At 40.9% G+C, this 15502-nt stretch overlaps 2 protein-coding genes across 2 annotated transcripts; one reads left to right on the forward strand and one right to left on the reverse strand.

Annotated features, from left to right (window-relative positions):
• Positions 1-53: 53 nt before the first annotated feature.
• LOC106914070 (testis-expressed protein 2-like) lies at positions 54-10688 on the reverse strand. Its single transcript, XM_014980629.2, has 12 exons — positions 10251-10688; positions 5761-7032; positions 4846-5046; positions 4206-4485; positions 3912-4096; positions 3230-3430; positions 2570-2669; positions 1486-1618; positions 1226-1363; positions 913-1122; positions 675-795; positions 54-580 (listed from the first exon to the last, which is right to left on the reverse strand). Exons 2-12 carry the CDS (start codon positions 6958-6960, stop codon positions 434-436), a joined length of 2916 nt encoding a protein of 971 aa, XP_014836115.2. The 5' UTR covers positions 6961-7032; positions 10251-10688; the 3' UTR covers positions 54-433.
• A 756-nt stretch (positions 10689-11444) lies between these two features.
• Positions 11445-14073, forward strand: LOC106914069 (methionine-R-sulfoxide reductase B1-A). The gene is made up of 4 exons (XM_014980628.2): positions 11445-11597; positions 13139-13281; positions 13397-13511; positions 13647-14073. The coding sequence occupies exons 1-4, from the start codon at positions 11543-11545 to the stop codon at positions 13664-13666; spliced, it is 333 nt and encodes a 110-aa protein (XP_014836114.2). The 5' UTR covers positions 11445-11542; the 3' UTR covers positions 13667-14073.
• Positions 14074-15502: the final 1429 nt, after the last annotated feature.

Consider the following 15502-nt stretch of genomic DNA (forward strand, 5'->3'; position numbering starts at 1 on the left):
ATGTTTTTCTATTATGAACAAGGTCTGTACATAAAACTTGAAAAAATGACAAATTTAGAAATTTTAAATCATTTTTAATTTGAAAAGAACATAAAATAATATCATGCATGATGGATGGATGGAATGATGAAAGTCTTTTTGTGTTGTGCAGTTTCAGCTGATCAGTTTTGCACTACTTAAAAAAAAGAAGAAATTTGTTAGTTAATAAATGCAATTGAGTAAACTCCCTGAAGGGGGCGCTTATCCTGGTCCCCACAGTTCTGGTGGTCCCAAGGTCACAGTTTGAGTTCAGCAGGAAGCATTTTTCCTTCACTAATTACAAGGTCATTTAGGATGACCATCAACCTGCTGCACTCTCAAAGCGTCATCACAACAGATGCACAACATCTAGTTTTCTTCAACATCACATATGCTCTGCAGCCACAGGGTGGCGCTATTCTGACATGTATTCCTGAGACTCCATGGAAGACTGGTGGGAAGTTGAAATCACAGAGGAATGGCTGGATGCAGGTGGGTTTTCCAGGCCAGATGTCATCAGGGGCAGATATAAATCATCCATGTTGGGCATGACGAATATTTTCTGTTCAGATACAGAGAGTAAACACATTTACCAATCAATACAGGGATTTTTAAATCACATGAAGGCGACACAGACGGTGAATTGACGGACCGACCTGGAACTCGCACTGGAGTTTTTTCTCGATCCACTCTGTCACGTGAGTGAAGGTGACCTCCCTCTCTCCAAGCATGGGCCGCACATGGAGGTCTAACCTGGGAGGGCCTCGGAAACTATACCTGAAACCAAACAAGAGTTAGTGAGGAACACGACGGAAGATGAAAACATACATGCAGTTTCTTGTAAATATGAAAATCTTAAAAAGAAATTACGATCCGGACGGTAAAGGTAAGTACCAGATCCTATCAGTCGGAGGAGGAGGTATGTTGATGGTGAGTGTTCCAGAAAGCTCCTGGACCTCGACACTGAGCATCAGGGGCATGTTGGAGACCTCGGCTATTTTCTTCTTGATGTACTCATTTTCGGTGGCTTTTTGGAAGTATTTGGATTTTGCTATTTTATCCACGAATCTCAGGATTTTCCTGCCTGTACTACCACCTGCGTGCCTGCAAAGACGAAAAACTGCAAAGTTGGCGAGTAAATCAGTAGCTTTGCACAGCTGATATGTCGTGCTTCTGTGATTTAATTATGTTCGTGGCAAAAATTCACCCATCAGCTCCTGCAGGAGTGTTCTTATCACCCTGTGAACTCTGTGGATCAAATGGGGGTATTTCCTCTTCGTCAGAAGACCCAGCACTGGAGGACTCTTCGTCGCTATCTGCTAGTATACACAGCCTGGGCTTAGAGCTAAAAAAAAAAAAAAAAAAAAAAAAAACACAGTTGCATACGTTGCTGTGAACCTCGAGCTCTGAACTTTTTTCTTCATTAAACCCCAGCATATTCATGTAAAGTTCCCTAGGGGGCCTCACCCCATTTGCAGGTTCTCAGGAATGTTGTGAGCTTCGGCCTCTCCCTCTTTGCCCAGCTTACACAGGTTCATCTTAGTCTCCAGGGTCATCTGAAGGCAGCCTGTGTACACTAACTCCAGGTCCAGCCACAAACCTGGAGGTCAAATGGGAGGAGGAAGATAAGTAGCGGGGATACGGACAAACAGTGTTCTTAATGGACTCTGATCTAAGCCATGAGGTTGTCTTGGAGCATGAGCCAAAAGCTAATCTGGCCGGAGTGATGCGAGATCAGTAGGGCCCAGCTTTGACATGTCATGGATGGAAATGCTAGATTAAGAGGATTGCTAATCACTTCACTAAGTGAGACAATGAGAGGGTGCGATCCTATTTGTTACACAACAAACAAGATTATGACCTGAACCATCTGAGTACACTTGTTTTGCTTGCTAGATAGAAATAAAAAAATATAATGGGATACTTAGGTTAGGTTTACTTTTAAGAGTAATTGGAATTTTCATGTTCAGCTTGATCATTTTAAATTTAGGAAAAATCTATTACCATATTTCCCAAACTGGGGTACAGGTGCCATTAGTGGTACTAAGAAGATATTTTGAATTATTCTTTCAGCGAGAGTCGGGGTACACCACGGTCAGGTCAGGTCGCTAGTCCATCACAGGCAGCAAAAAGGCACATGGGATGAACAATGATGCACTGATGCACCAACTCCTAGGGCCAATTTCAACTTACATACATACATTGGGACTGTTGAAAGAGGACAGGATTATGTATGATGTCAAATTAACATTGGAGATGTCCTTAGTTTGCCTTTCTTTGGTTTCTAGATCACTATGTTGTGGCTGTTCTTTCTTTCTAATTTACTTATCTGTATCGTCTGACTCTATCCTCAGCCTTGCTTAAGCTCATCTCTTTCTGCAATACCAGTCCACCACACTGTTGTTTGCAAAGTTTTCCGAGTTTGGATTAATCAGTCTGACAAATTCCATGTTTATTTTTTCTTGTCTGTTTAGTACTTTCAGTCTTCATTAGCAAAGTGTTTTGGCTTTGTTCAGAGGCACTAATAAGACTGTCATAAAGCGTGCTGTACCTCTGCGATCCAGTGCAGGTGTTGATGTAGTTAAGACCTGAGGAAGGCAGCTTCCCATGTCCAGATCAGCTAGGGTCAACTCATTCATGAAGTAAGGCAACTGTATAAAACAGGAGGAGAATTTCATCTGTAAGTACGGAGTATTGGCATCAAAGAGAAAAACCTCACAGAGGCAGAGATCTACCTTTCAAACCAATAAGCAGGAAGGGTTAGCTGTAGTGTGGATGAATGTGTGTGCATGCAGGAGACTATAAGGGATGGTGTGAGGCAAAAAGAAGAGGAAATGAGTAATGAGTGATGCAGCGTCATCATTTCTCTTCTGTAGTATCCCACCTGCCTTGGAAACCTGGGAGAGTGCATTGTCAGCAAACGCTCTCGCTCTCATGTAAACAAAGAGCTGAAGAGTATGTGTGACTGTTGTAAAGTCTTATGATCTTGTGCAAAGCAATACTTAAAGACATGCAATTTATCATTGTTAAACCGTTAACGTGCCCACTGCCGATGTGATAAAAATAAACGAGTGTCTCACTTTTGCTTTAATGTAGTCGGTTACATGCAAGTCCTTGAACACTCCCTGATGGATCAAATATTTTCTAAAAATAAAAAAAAATAAAAAATAAATAAAACATCTGTCAGGAACACCAAATCAGTCAGCTTCACCTTGATCTTACTGAGTTTCTTCTGGATTTTGTGAGCCACTTGATCGGCCCAGTATTTTTCTCGGAGAAAGTCCCAGAAAATCCTCCCCACCAGAGAATTTATCCACGCAGGCTGGCTGTCTGTGGAGCATCCACCCGACTCAGTGACTGCCCCGATGTCCCCTCCAGCTTCACTCCCAGAAACACAATCTTCAGTGGAAATCTGTGGAGAATATAAAGAAAGTTATTCTATCGGGTGACAAAATAAGCAGCTTGGATCTGGTACTTTGTTTAGTCAGTAATTCCAATTACAGTGCCTTGCAACAGAATTCCCAGGACTTTAACTTTTCACATTTTACCATGTCACAACTTCAGCATGAACAAGGAAGCTGGTTAAAGTGGCAGATAATAGTGTGCTATGTGCATTTCATTGAAAAATAACATTGTTATACTAAACTGTATTTGCAAGAAATCTGCTTGTCAAATTAATGCTAAAATATCTATTATTTTCTCAAACCATATTTAAAAGGGCAAACTTTGACAGTTCAAATTCCAGATTTATTTCTTTTTATCCCAATAAAAACCCACTGATTCCCATAAATCCCCAAAGACAGTCAGCAACTTTGAAAATTCTCAGGATTTTATGCAAGGGACTACATGAGTCATACTGGAGCTAAAGCTAAGTACAGATGTAGCTTGTGGACCTTTTTGCTAGCTGAGGGGCTTCCTTTGTCACTGCAGCTGGGGCTGAGAGCGGGACTATTTCTGTCTGAGCCAATCAGCTGCATCATGTAGGTGCTGTACTCCAGCAGCGTTCTTGTTTTCATCGACAAGTCGGCAAACTCCTCTGGGGCTTCCTTAACAGCCTCTCCGCCGCCAGTCTGTGCTTCTGTGCGACAGATAGAAGATGACAGCTGGTTGATAAAACCCCAATTTTCTGCATGAACGCCTTATCAAAATAAGATAAGTTGCTCACCAGGTAAATACATTCTTATTACCTGTGTTCTCCTCTGGGTTCGATTCACTTTGGGGCGCAGCCTTCGAAGCAGACAGAAGGTGCTGAAACCATTCCTCTTTCTCTCTTCCTGTGCGGCCAAACAGGTACAGAGTGGCAGGAGACCGTTGGCTAGGGATGCTGGGTTTCTCTGCTGTTTCACCCTCCTCCTGCCCTTCCAATAGACTCTCTACCTCCAGCTCCCCCTCAGCCAGAGTGATGGAGATGGGGTACTTCTTGTTCCAAACCCTCTTGCGAGCTAAACCAGGAGGCACCAGAGACACCTGGGAGGAACAACATTTGCATCAGCCACTGACAAATAGCAGTCATTTCCATTTTATCTTCATTCTTATAAGCCTTAAATGTGCATGTCAAAGGGACGGCATGCAAAATGTTTCTCCTGTCATTAAGCTGAAAGGCTTTGCAAGCTTGCTAAGTGCAGAGAGGTCAAGTTTGTTCAGTGCATCATCACTTGGTCCTGTAGGTCTGTCACCTCAGTGTTAGGTGACAAAGTGGGTGCAGACAGGTCAGTGTGAAAAGTTCAGTTCAGAGGTCACCTCTGCTTTCTCCTTCTTCCCCCCCCCCCCCCGTCAAGGTCTGTGCTCTGTTCTAAACAGGTTAGATTTGTTTGATCAAACATCTACCTTGCTGTTAGCCAACTGGTAAGTACGGTTGTGCAGAAACACGGCTTCGTGGAGTGGCTCATCAAAAGCTGCCCACCGGGGGATGTTGGCACGGGGGTTTGCCAAGTGAAGCCTGCTGCCATCCAGCGTCACATAAACTGAGTGCATTATGGAGGGGTGGAAGGTGTCGGGATCATAGCTGTGTGCCTCATTCATCCAGCCCTGAAAGTAGAAAAAAAAAAAAAAAAAGATACACCTCCAAATCTAAAATCACAAATTGCAATGGAAGCAATAAATAACCTGTGAGTTGGCGATAAAGTCTCAGCGACAGAGCAAAATGTAACAGTACAGCTCAGCAGGAGGGGAAACATGAGACCCGGCAGAATGCATCCATCTCACTCCACAGTGGATGTATCTGAAATGTCTCTTTGTTTATCTCAATAACTCTGTGTTCATTATGACCTTCTCTGAGATGCTGAACTTGCAGAGCCTGCAGGCAGTTTGTTAGACAGAAATAGCCTAAAAAATAATCTATGATGGGCTGCTTATGCTTTACAGCATCTCAAATATCTGATGCTGCGCAGACCTTCCCTCATGCCAAAATCATAATACAGCTGCGGGCTTGTTTTTACGTAGCCAAATAAGTAATATGACAAAGAGAAAGCTCCTAAGGTGATCAAGCAAAGGAATAATTTCTAAACTTTCTTAGGGATTTAATTCTAAAAAGAAAAAAGTGGGAGTAATGCACCTTAAACCTCCAGCACCACTGGAGAGGAATCTCTGACCACTCCTCTTTACAAAACTTCCCTAAATCCTCGGCCCTCTTCTCTTAACTGACCAAGATTAAAAGTTTGGGTCTTAAAGAGTCTAACTTGTATTTATAAACACAAAACAACATTACTAATTCCAAAAAAGAAGTAGTTTCTCAGGAATTACCTCAATGATTTCTGTGTCCATGGACTTTCCATCCAGCAGATCTATGTTCCTGGGAGTGGAATTGCCTTGAGACCCCTGTTTGTTTCTGCCGCGGACATGTCGGGGGGCAAACACGAAGACCACCACTAAGCCCAATATAAAGCCACATGCAATCCCCATGGACAGACCGGCGAAGTACGGTGGCAGAGGGAGAACAAAGAGTCCGTAAGCCAGCAGACCTACGGGGATGAGCCAGTAAAAAGGCAACGATGTTCCTGAAAAAGAGACTTGAGACTGGAGGTTTGTTTCGGGATACTTCCCTGCAGATCTCATCTGAAGCTCCATTACATCCCCATAGGTGCAGATTTCGAGATCCTTATCTCGGCTTTGCGTGTTTTGTTTCGGAAAGACTGAAGATTGCATCGGTTGATCTTTCTGGAGTCTTTTGAGTGGAGCGTCACACACAGCTCTGTGCTCACTGTCCGCTCTCTTTCTGCACCTGAGGTCCAAATCTTCACTGCTCCCGTCTCTTTCACAGCTTCCCTGGGAGGCTGACGAGTCTCCTGTACCAGATGCTCTGCCCTGCTTGGGGCTTCCAGAGCTCTCATCCCCCATGATCTTACTCAGCATGCTTAATGGATCCTGCATAGCCTCTGAAAACCTCCTCCTGGTGTCCTCCAGTTCAGCAATCAGGGAACTGCCCCGGGGTTCAGTGGGAGACATGCTGCCGGCAGACAGGGAGGATGCCCAGTCCTCATTTTCGCTCAACACCCCTGATGCAGGCCCGCATTCTGGCATCTTTGGATGAGTGACTTGCTTCCAGGGATGCAGATGTAGCTTGGAGTCCGACTTTGATAGATTGTTATCAGGCTCACCCCGGCGGGAGATTTCTGTACTGAGGGACTTGACTAGGCTGAGGAGGGGCTTACCTCTCAGGGTGCTGCTCTCCTTTGGCTTCAGGTCTGTGGAGGAGGATTTGACCAAGCCAGTCGAGATGAGGAGGTCTGCTGAGGATGATGTTAAATCTGTTAAAGAGCCTGGAGATGAAGGTGAGTGCGGCAGGTAGAGAGGCTGGAGGCGGTGGCTTTGGTTCAGGTCTAGATTCATCCTTAGACTGAGGTCATGCTGGCAGTCCAGGGTTTGCGGTTTGTCTTTGGAAAAGACAACAGAAGGACCTTCATCAAGGTGGTCCAAGCTGAAGATAAGCTTGCTCTCCTCCATGATGAATAGAAACCAGGAGTTAATGTCATGAACGTGAAACTGTAGGTCTAGCTGCAGTTTATCCAGGCGTACCTTGGAAATGGAGTGAAACAGGGACAAGATGTTAAACTGTGGCTAATGTATCAGCAGCAAGACATCCACTTTACACTTTAATTTCCCTTTTAGTTGCACTGCCCTTGTTTCCAATCCTCTCTGTAGCTTTCCTTCATTTTAAGCTATCCCTCTGCAGGCATTCAGGGAACCAGAGATGGCCAAAGTGGAATAAGCCACTTTTTAAATGCCTCCAGATCAGCAGAGGCCCTTGTGAGCCCTTGAGTTCTCCCAAAGTGTTTATCTCAGAACTTTTTTGTTTTTTGTAATAACATTAGTCTGTTGGTCATTTTGGAACCTCACCATGCATCGTTTCTTTAAACTCAAAAAGTCACGTTCAGGTAAAACAAGATATATATAGATTGATAAGCCCCAAACCAAGACATAAGCAAGCCATACTATTGCTCATAGCCTCATGGTCAGTAGGGGGCTCCACTCTCACACTATGTCTCAGATCATCATCATAAGAATGTTTTTTAAAATGAACAAGAAGACATTTTTGAAATGTCTTCTTGTTCATTTTTTTCTAATTTAAATAATAGAAAAAAAGAAACCTTTTGATCATATTTTAATTTGGTGAGATGGACTTGTATTTACAGAGCCAATTAAAAATTACCACTTATGTCAAAGCTGAGCCAAAACTTTACTTTGTTGCAAACACAAAGAACAAAAAAGTCTGGCTTTTAGCAACTGTGGCCCATTAAAGCTTTGAAAGCACAGCAATTAGACCAAGCCCTTGAGAGCATGCTGATCTATAGCAAGCCTTTTAAAAGTTTGTTTACAGTGAACAGCCACAGCCATGCATTATGTCAGGGAGACTGGACAGAGTACACAATGTCATAAGATCCAGCCTAAGAGTGGATTAACTGTGAACGTCAATATTTTTGCACTTAAGAGCTTTTAATAAAAGACTGACCAAAAATTATGTTATTAAAGTGAGTTTTATCATTCATTTGTTCTATCAACAGATTCTCATGGTGCAAATATTATTTTCTCATGTGCATTCAAATATTACATTTGTGCAATTTTTTTAAATCTAAGTGTAAAGATTTTAGATAATCCACCACATTAAATTGTTTTGCAAAAAAAGAAAAAAAAAATATTGCTCCTATACATCATAGTAGGAATTCATTAGCAACTTGTGCAGCTTACTGTACGGTTCTACAATAGGCCTCCACTTCATGAACATCATCAGGACATCAATTTGAACACAAACCCCCTGGACTTTTTCGTTTTCAATCTAATTAACCAGAAGTGCCGCTCTGCATATGGTTAAGCTGCTGCTGCTGCAGACGACCCTGCGTCAGGTTAATCAATTTTGACTCAGGAGTCAATTTGGGAAACGTTCCTGCTGACATAAGGAGCAAAACCTTAAATATCTTTGCTGCTGAGTGGAGTCAGCAGAGGCCTGGCAGCTTCCCAGGGAGGACTCTGAAATATTCTCAGTTCAAATAAGAGGAGAAAATAAAATACTCCTACCTGAACATCAATAGTAAAGCAATTTTTTATGATTGACATCATTTTATTTGTTTTAGAGAGCAGTTCCCAGACTATTCAGCTAACTGTGGAAGAGACCCATGACATTGTGCCAAATTAAATCTGACTAAGCATTTACTGTTTTAGATAGATTTAGTTAGGATTAGCTAAATTATTTCTGATTGCTAAATGCTAGAATAAAAACAAGTTCTTTACATTAACAGGCTTACAAACAGTAAAATTATTACGACTTTAAATGATTTGGGAAAGGCCACATGACAATATCATGGCCTTGTGAGCTTCAGGTTAATTCCCAATGTTTGAGTTAACTGGAGACACAACTATGGGTGAATTGTAAGACTTCTACAATTCTGGATCTTTTTTAAGTTCAATTTCCAGATATCTACAAGTGCCAAGTTATACAAAAGTAATGGTATAAAAGATTAAACACACCACTGGCATGGATTGAAAGGAAATGCGCTCATGGGACAATGGAGATATTTCATCTTGTCTGATGAAACCACAATTCAAGCGTTTGGTCACAATGAATATGGGGAAAAATAGAAAGTTTCAAGGTCCGGGGACACCATACCAACTGTGATGTACAGGAGGAGCAGAATCATGTTTTGTGGATGTTTTTCTGCAGGAAGAACATGTGCACTCTAAAAACAGACCATAATTATCATGAGTAATGGACATTATGTGAAAAATACCAAAATAACAACTCAAGACATTAGCCAAGAAATAAAGCTTGAACTTAGATGGTTCTTCCAAATGGACAATTACTGTGTAATCTCTGAATTTTGAAAGTCTTTCATAAAGTCTAACTGTCTTTTCTTTATCAGAGAAACAGATGTTTATCAGAAATCAGATGTTTACCTACGCACACACGCATGCACGCACGCACGCACGCGCGCACGCGCGCGCACACACACACACACACACACACACCACACACACACACACACACACACACACACACACACACACACATCAGGTGTATGGGCAGCAGAAATCCAGGATGCAGAATGAAAACTAGTTGCTGAAGGTATGAATGATTGGTATCTGATAATCAATTTTAACGTAATACTGAGTCATAAACAAAACTGATTAACGGCTATCGGTGGCACAACACAAGCCACATTTTTTACACCCCCCCCCCGCCCCCCAATCTGCCTAATTCACTTCTTATTTGTAAATACAAGCAGAGACGAATAAGGTAAAATCTCCATGAAACCATCGGAAAATCCCACACTGACCTGACCCTAAAGTCAGCATTGTGAATTTAGGAGCGTGTCACTCTGTCTATCCTGGATTAGGAGTTGCAATGGGATAAAATGCAATAAATAAAATAAAATGAAAGATTAGTTTTTGCATAGCAGAAATGAGAAATGGGAGATTATGCCTCTGGGATGACACAATGATTGCAGACTAAAAATAGGCAGAACATTTATCCCAATGCTATCAGAGTGGAATCTACCTCTAATGTCTCCCACAGGCATTTTGGTAATTATAAAAAATTAAAAAAAAACTTTAATAACTGAGAATCGATTCGTACTGTATGACTTTCATCAAGAAAAAGTCTTATTTGAAGACAAATAAATGATCAGCTATTGGAGATGTTTTCTGACTCCACAATTCTACTACTTTTGGAAAAACCGCCATCTGCAATGCAAATGTCAGATTATTTGCACTCGTCAATAACAGCAGTAGGACCTACTCACCTGATTGTGACATGCTTAAGAAGATGGCGTTGTTTATTCGGTAACGATGCTCTCATAGCTAAATGCAGAAGCGTGCATGAAGCGTGGGTCTGCAGTGTTCAGCCCGCCTGCTGCTGCAGAGCGCAGTGTGTGTTGCTGCTGCTGCTGCTGCTACGCGTCGGTATCCATCCATCTGTGCACCAGCAACTTTACTGCCCTATGGAGGTCCTCCTCGTCTCGAAAATTCACTCAAACTTAATTAAAATCATTCAATCATTCAACCCGCCGCTGTTTAAGCGTCGCTGCTGACTCCATGAAGCGTCAGGCCAGTTCGGTTCATCATAAAACCATTACAGGGAATCCTGACCGCAGAGAGGACTCTTTAATCCAGATTAGATGCGAGCCGCGGCGGTGGCAACTCCTCCTCCTCCTCTTTTTCCCTCCTCCTCCTCCTTCTCCTCCCCCTCCTCCACCCTGCTGCCTCAGCAGCGTCAAAACACGGAGTGAGTTTAACTCCAACACCGCAGTCCTGTACGCAGATTTATGTAAGTGCACGACCTGGAAAATTCTGGCCAGGCAGCACAAAATCGCTGCTAACACAGACCACTGCAGTCAGACATTTTCCTGTGCCTTTAAATGACCACCAGGCTGCACCAAGGACCTCAAGCCTAATATTTAAACAAGACTGCATAAAAATGGTGTTAATGATTATTATTTTAGGATTTGTTCCAAGTGCACTTCAGCCTCGTGGCTGTGGGAGGAGGTAACGCTTTTCTATTGACACTTAATGCCGATTATGTATAAATTAACGAACAAAACATGTTTATTGTATTCCAGGTGGCCACTTTAAAGCACTTAGTAATATTGTAGTCAACGTCTCTGATCTTTGAATCCATACAAATATTCACACCACAGGCAAATTTATGTGTAGTTATTTTTATTCAACTGAGAAGCTTGTTTCAGATTGAAAATTGTAATTAAACAAGTATCAGTTTTGTCTATGCTTTATGTGCACAGCTTTTTTTAATACAAAAAAACTGGAATGACAAAAACTATTCACACACTGCGCAGTAATTTATTTTTGCATGTTTTCTTGCAGTGATGATGTCCAAGAAAAGTCAATCATGATAATTGTTTTCTGTGTCGACAATAAACATTCGGAAAGCTACCTAATAAAATCCGCGTGTGGCCAAAACTTTTTGGCAACGTTTTAGTTTGAAATTCGAACCGAGCCGGAAGTTACCGGAAGTTGCGCAATCTCGTTGCGTTTTGTCTCAGTGCGGCAGAGCAAGGGATTAAGTTCACCGACAGCGATGTCGTTTTGCTCGTTTTTCGGCGGAGAGGCCTTTAAAGACCACTTTAAACCAGGTATCTTCTTCTCTACACTTACTTCTTATGACGTTTTTACGCTTTCTGGCCAACGTAAGCTGTTTGTCTGCCCGTTGTGTTATTGCTTGCTTCACGCGCTATGTAACTTTTAAAGTGTGTCCAGTAAATGAAATTTAAATGCGCCTTGGACCGAAACATAGTGGATGAGTTGGTATTATGCTTGCAGAAAAGCATTTTCTATTTTCTAATTTTGTAATTTTTCTAATTTTCTAGTTTTCTAATCCGTCTTTTGGTTGCACTATGACGCAACTCTTACACAAATCTTACAAAACAAGATAATTATTACTACGGGTTACATAATTTTCTCGTTGAATGGATCTTAATGAGGTTTTACCTGGTTAAAAAGGAGAAAATAACAATAAAAAAATATATAGTCATAATAAAGTTTAAATCTCACGTATAATCTAATCCGCTTGTGCATTATTTTCTGAAGACTTTCTGTTGTAACCTCTTTTTTTCCTCATTTATTACCATTCTGATCCCCATTTCATTTTAGAATATGTCAGGAAATCAATCACTGTCCCAGCAGACAGACAGGGCTCTGTCTTTATCTAACTGCAAAACTACACCCATCTATTTTCATGACTATATGTGACCAAACCGGCCTTAGCTATTTTTAGCAGATATGTGTATCTCGTTTGAGTGCAAGCAAGATAAGGAAATATCTAGGCATTAAAGCTCTAAATACTTAGAAAAAAACTACATATGAACAGAACTCACATGCTCAGGTGTGAGATACTAGAAGCTTTATGCTATTCTAAATAATACAGTCACAACCACATCAAATCTGCTAATGGTTCTCAGTTGGATTTAGATCAGGCCTTGAGTTGGCCATTTTTCTAAATACGCATTTCTTTTTGTTTGTTTATTTGGATGCCCATTAGCCATTACCGTGATGATGGCTACTCTTCCAGGGATCTACATTGTAAAACAACCCATTTATTACAAAAACAGTTGCTCACACTTAACATTGCATTAGTATATTGATTCAGAAATAATTGCAACACTGTATATGATAAAATAATTGAACAAGACTCTTTTAAAAGCATTTCTTGTTTTCGTTTCTAAGTATTTCATCCAGCATTCCTGTTCCATGGTGGAAAAGTAAAATAAGCCTTTAAAGCATGCTTTGTACTAAGTGTGTGTTATTTGTGAATAAATAAAAGTTGAAATTACTTGATCAAAGCAATTAATTTTTTTTTACTCTAATACACTTTTTTTTTAAATAATGCCTTGTATTTTGCTCCCCACAGCATCATGCAGCCAAAATAACTTTTTATAGCTTGAATACTGCACTCAGGTTTCACAGGTTCTATTTCAAACAACAAACTTCTCGTAACTTTCTTTTTTCAACAGCTTCGTTCTTGTCAGATTTGCATTATTTTGTGTTCGTCTGTCACACAGAGTACCAAAAATGACAAGAAACTTGAGTTTTAAAAAAAAAGTTCTTGGCGTGTGAATACATTTGTAATGGATTGAAACCACAACTTTTCTAAGATCCCTTCTCCTTTTTCTCTCAGGGATTTACGTTTGCTCTAAATGTGACCATGAGCTGTTCTCCAGTCGCTCCAAGTTCGAGCACTCGTCCCCTTGGCCGGCCTTCACGGAGACCATTCATGAAAACAGTGTATCCAAATTTAAGGAGAGGCCTGGGGCTTATAAGGTGCCTTCAAGCTTTCAGATTATTAGCAGAATACTGCAAAAACAACGATTTCTCCTTATAAAACAAAGACAATACTTACACGTTGTTTTGACTAATTAGTGTAACGTTTTCCCAGGTGAAGTGTGGGAAGTGCGGAAACGGACTGGGACATGAATTTGTGAATGACGGTCCAGCCAAGGGCGTTTCCCGCTTCTGAATCTTCAGCAACTCACTGAAGTTCGTCCCTAAAGGTAAAATCTTTAGTCTTCGTTCCATTAGCAACATATTATAACAAAACCAGGCAGCCTTTGTGTAGCAATGCATTGCCAAACATCTTTCTAATTTGAAGAAGTTGTTGAATGTCTCGTTTTTGTCCCCACCCTCAGATAAGGTCGATGGACAGTAAGGTGAGCTGCGATTCAGGAGTCTGAAGGACCAGAAGCCTCTCTGTGCTGCTGCAGGTGTGGACAGTGAATGAAGTGTTCTGGGACAAAGTCCTATCAGGGAACCCCAGGACTCTGATGAACTATGACCTCACTGGAGAGCAAGGACAGAGAGAGATGGTGGAAACCCTTTGATTATGCAATTATCACCGGTTGAGCTACAAGATTGATCACACCAATCACATTGTTATGCAAACAGACTGTTTATATCAACTCTGTGCTTTTTATCAGTCGATCTGAAAGAAATGGGACAAGTTTATTTTTAGAGACTTTTATGTAATATTTATTAGTTTTATCAAATGAGAAGAGCATTTTATGCAAATTGTGCACAGTGTTTAAAATAAGAGTCAAATAAATGTATTCAATCAAATTTATTTGTGTTTAGTCTAATACCAGCCTGGAGAAAAGCTGCCATTGCTTTAAATGCAAAATGTTGCCACTAGGTGGAGGCGTTAGACAAGACAGCCAGAGCTGTTGACACTGGTCAGTTTCCCAAAATGTTCATTTCCAAACTGAAGCATAACTAATGTAAGATTTAGGTAATTGACATCTGAATGGGGGAAATGTCATATTTCTCTTTTTCTGTGGGTGAAGTTTGTAGAAATAACTTCCAGCCAGGTGAGTGTCAGAGCTGCTTGTTGCAATCCCTGAGACTTCCAAGATGTTCTGGTTCTTTCTTTTTTAGGCAAAGACGGCTTTTCATTTGGATGTTAATGTAACGTTGCCTCTTAGTCTCATGCCAGACTTTGTTCTGGAGGAAAACGTTGCACTTTTTTTGTTTTTTTTTCTCTGTGGGGCTCTTAAACTTTTCCTCTGAAAATGAGCAAAATGGCTGAACATTTAAAACGCATTGAAAAGAAAATCTTTTTCTTTTAAAGCATAATAGAAAGAAAATGACTGAGAACCAAATTAGTACAATTGTATGAATGTCCTCATGTATTTGTCTTTAGGTGTGTGTGTGTGTGTGTGTGTGTGTTATATATTCAGACAAGATACTGACAAAATCTCTAACATGTTCTCTTTCCACTATATGAAGTGGGGAACAGAAAAGTGTGGTGTAGAAGTAAAACTTGTTCCTGCGTCCCAGGGTGGATGACGTGCTTCAGAACAACAAACCCTCATGGATCTCCTTTGCACTGCAAGCAACAAGACGCAGACTGAGGAGCTTTATTGAAGAACCTAGAAAGCCACAAAAAAAAGGTTTCCATTAATGGCTTCTTTAGTTGTTTTTTTTTTTTTTTTTTTTTCAAAAACATTTTAAGTTAAATCACAAGTATTAAAGTGTAATATTAGAAGTTTGGCCAATCATTCACTTATTCCAATGTAAGTTTTTCTGAAAACAGAGAATCAAATTCATCGGAACGTCTTGATTTTTTGGATGCTGTCTCCCTCTTTTTGCCATAGTTTTTTTTCAAACCAGACTTTTTCTATGAGTAATTGTACAATCCCGCGTCACTTTCTGACCTTTATCCATTTGTAATTTCACAGTTAAAAGAGCAGCAAGGAAACCTGAGTAAATATTCCCAAGTCGGGAATTCAATACAGCGCAGCTTTCCACTACGTTTTTATTTTCCTTTTCGGAAGCTTTGATTTATCTTTTGAAACCAAAAAACTACAAGCACATGGTTACTCTGCAGTAGAGCTCCACTGCACAGTGCGACTTCTCTGCATTATCCTGTATTAAGATAAGCTATAGATGTAAAACCTCTGGAAAGCACCCTCAAGTTAAACTCTTCTGAGTTCATGTCACAGACATGAAGGAATCCTTTCCTCGTATAGAGAGGCTCTTTCATTGATGC

Source organism: Poecilia mexicana, unplaced genomic scaffold (assembly GCF_051168715.1).
Source record: "Poecilia mexicana isolate PSO_F unplaced genomic scaffold, ASM5116871v1 scaffold_8, whole genome shotgun sequence".
Classification (NCBI taxonomy): Eukaryota; Metazoa; Chordata; class Actinopteri; order Cyprinodontiformes; family Poeciliidae; genus Poecilia; species Poecilia mexicana.

Bases quoted from the DNA above. Each gene is read 5' to 3' on its own strand.
- LOC106914070 (XM_014980629.2), bottom strand. From the start codon at position 6,960: ATGGAGGAGAGCAAGCTTATCTTCAGCTTGGACCACCTTGATGAAGGT. The intron at 2,670-3,229 runs GTGAAGCTGACT...TGTTTTATACAG, and splicing joins AGAAACTCAGTAAGATCAAG to TTGCCTTACTTCATGAATGA. The intron at 796-912 runs GTACTTACCTTT...GTTTGGTTTCAG, and splicing joins CCTCCGACTGATAGGATCTG to GTATAGTTTCCGAGGCCCTC.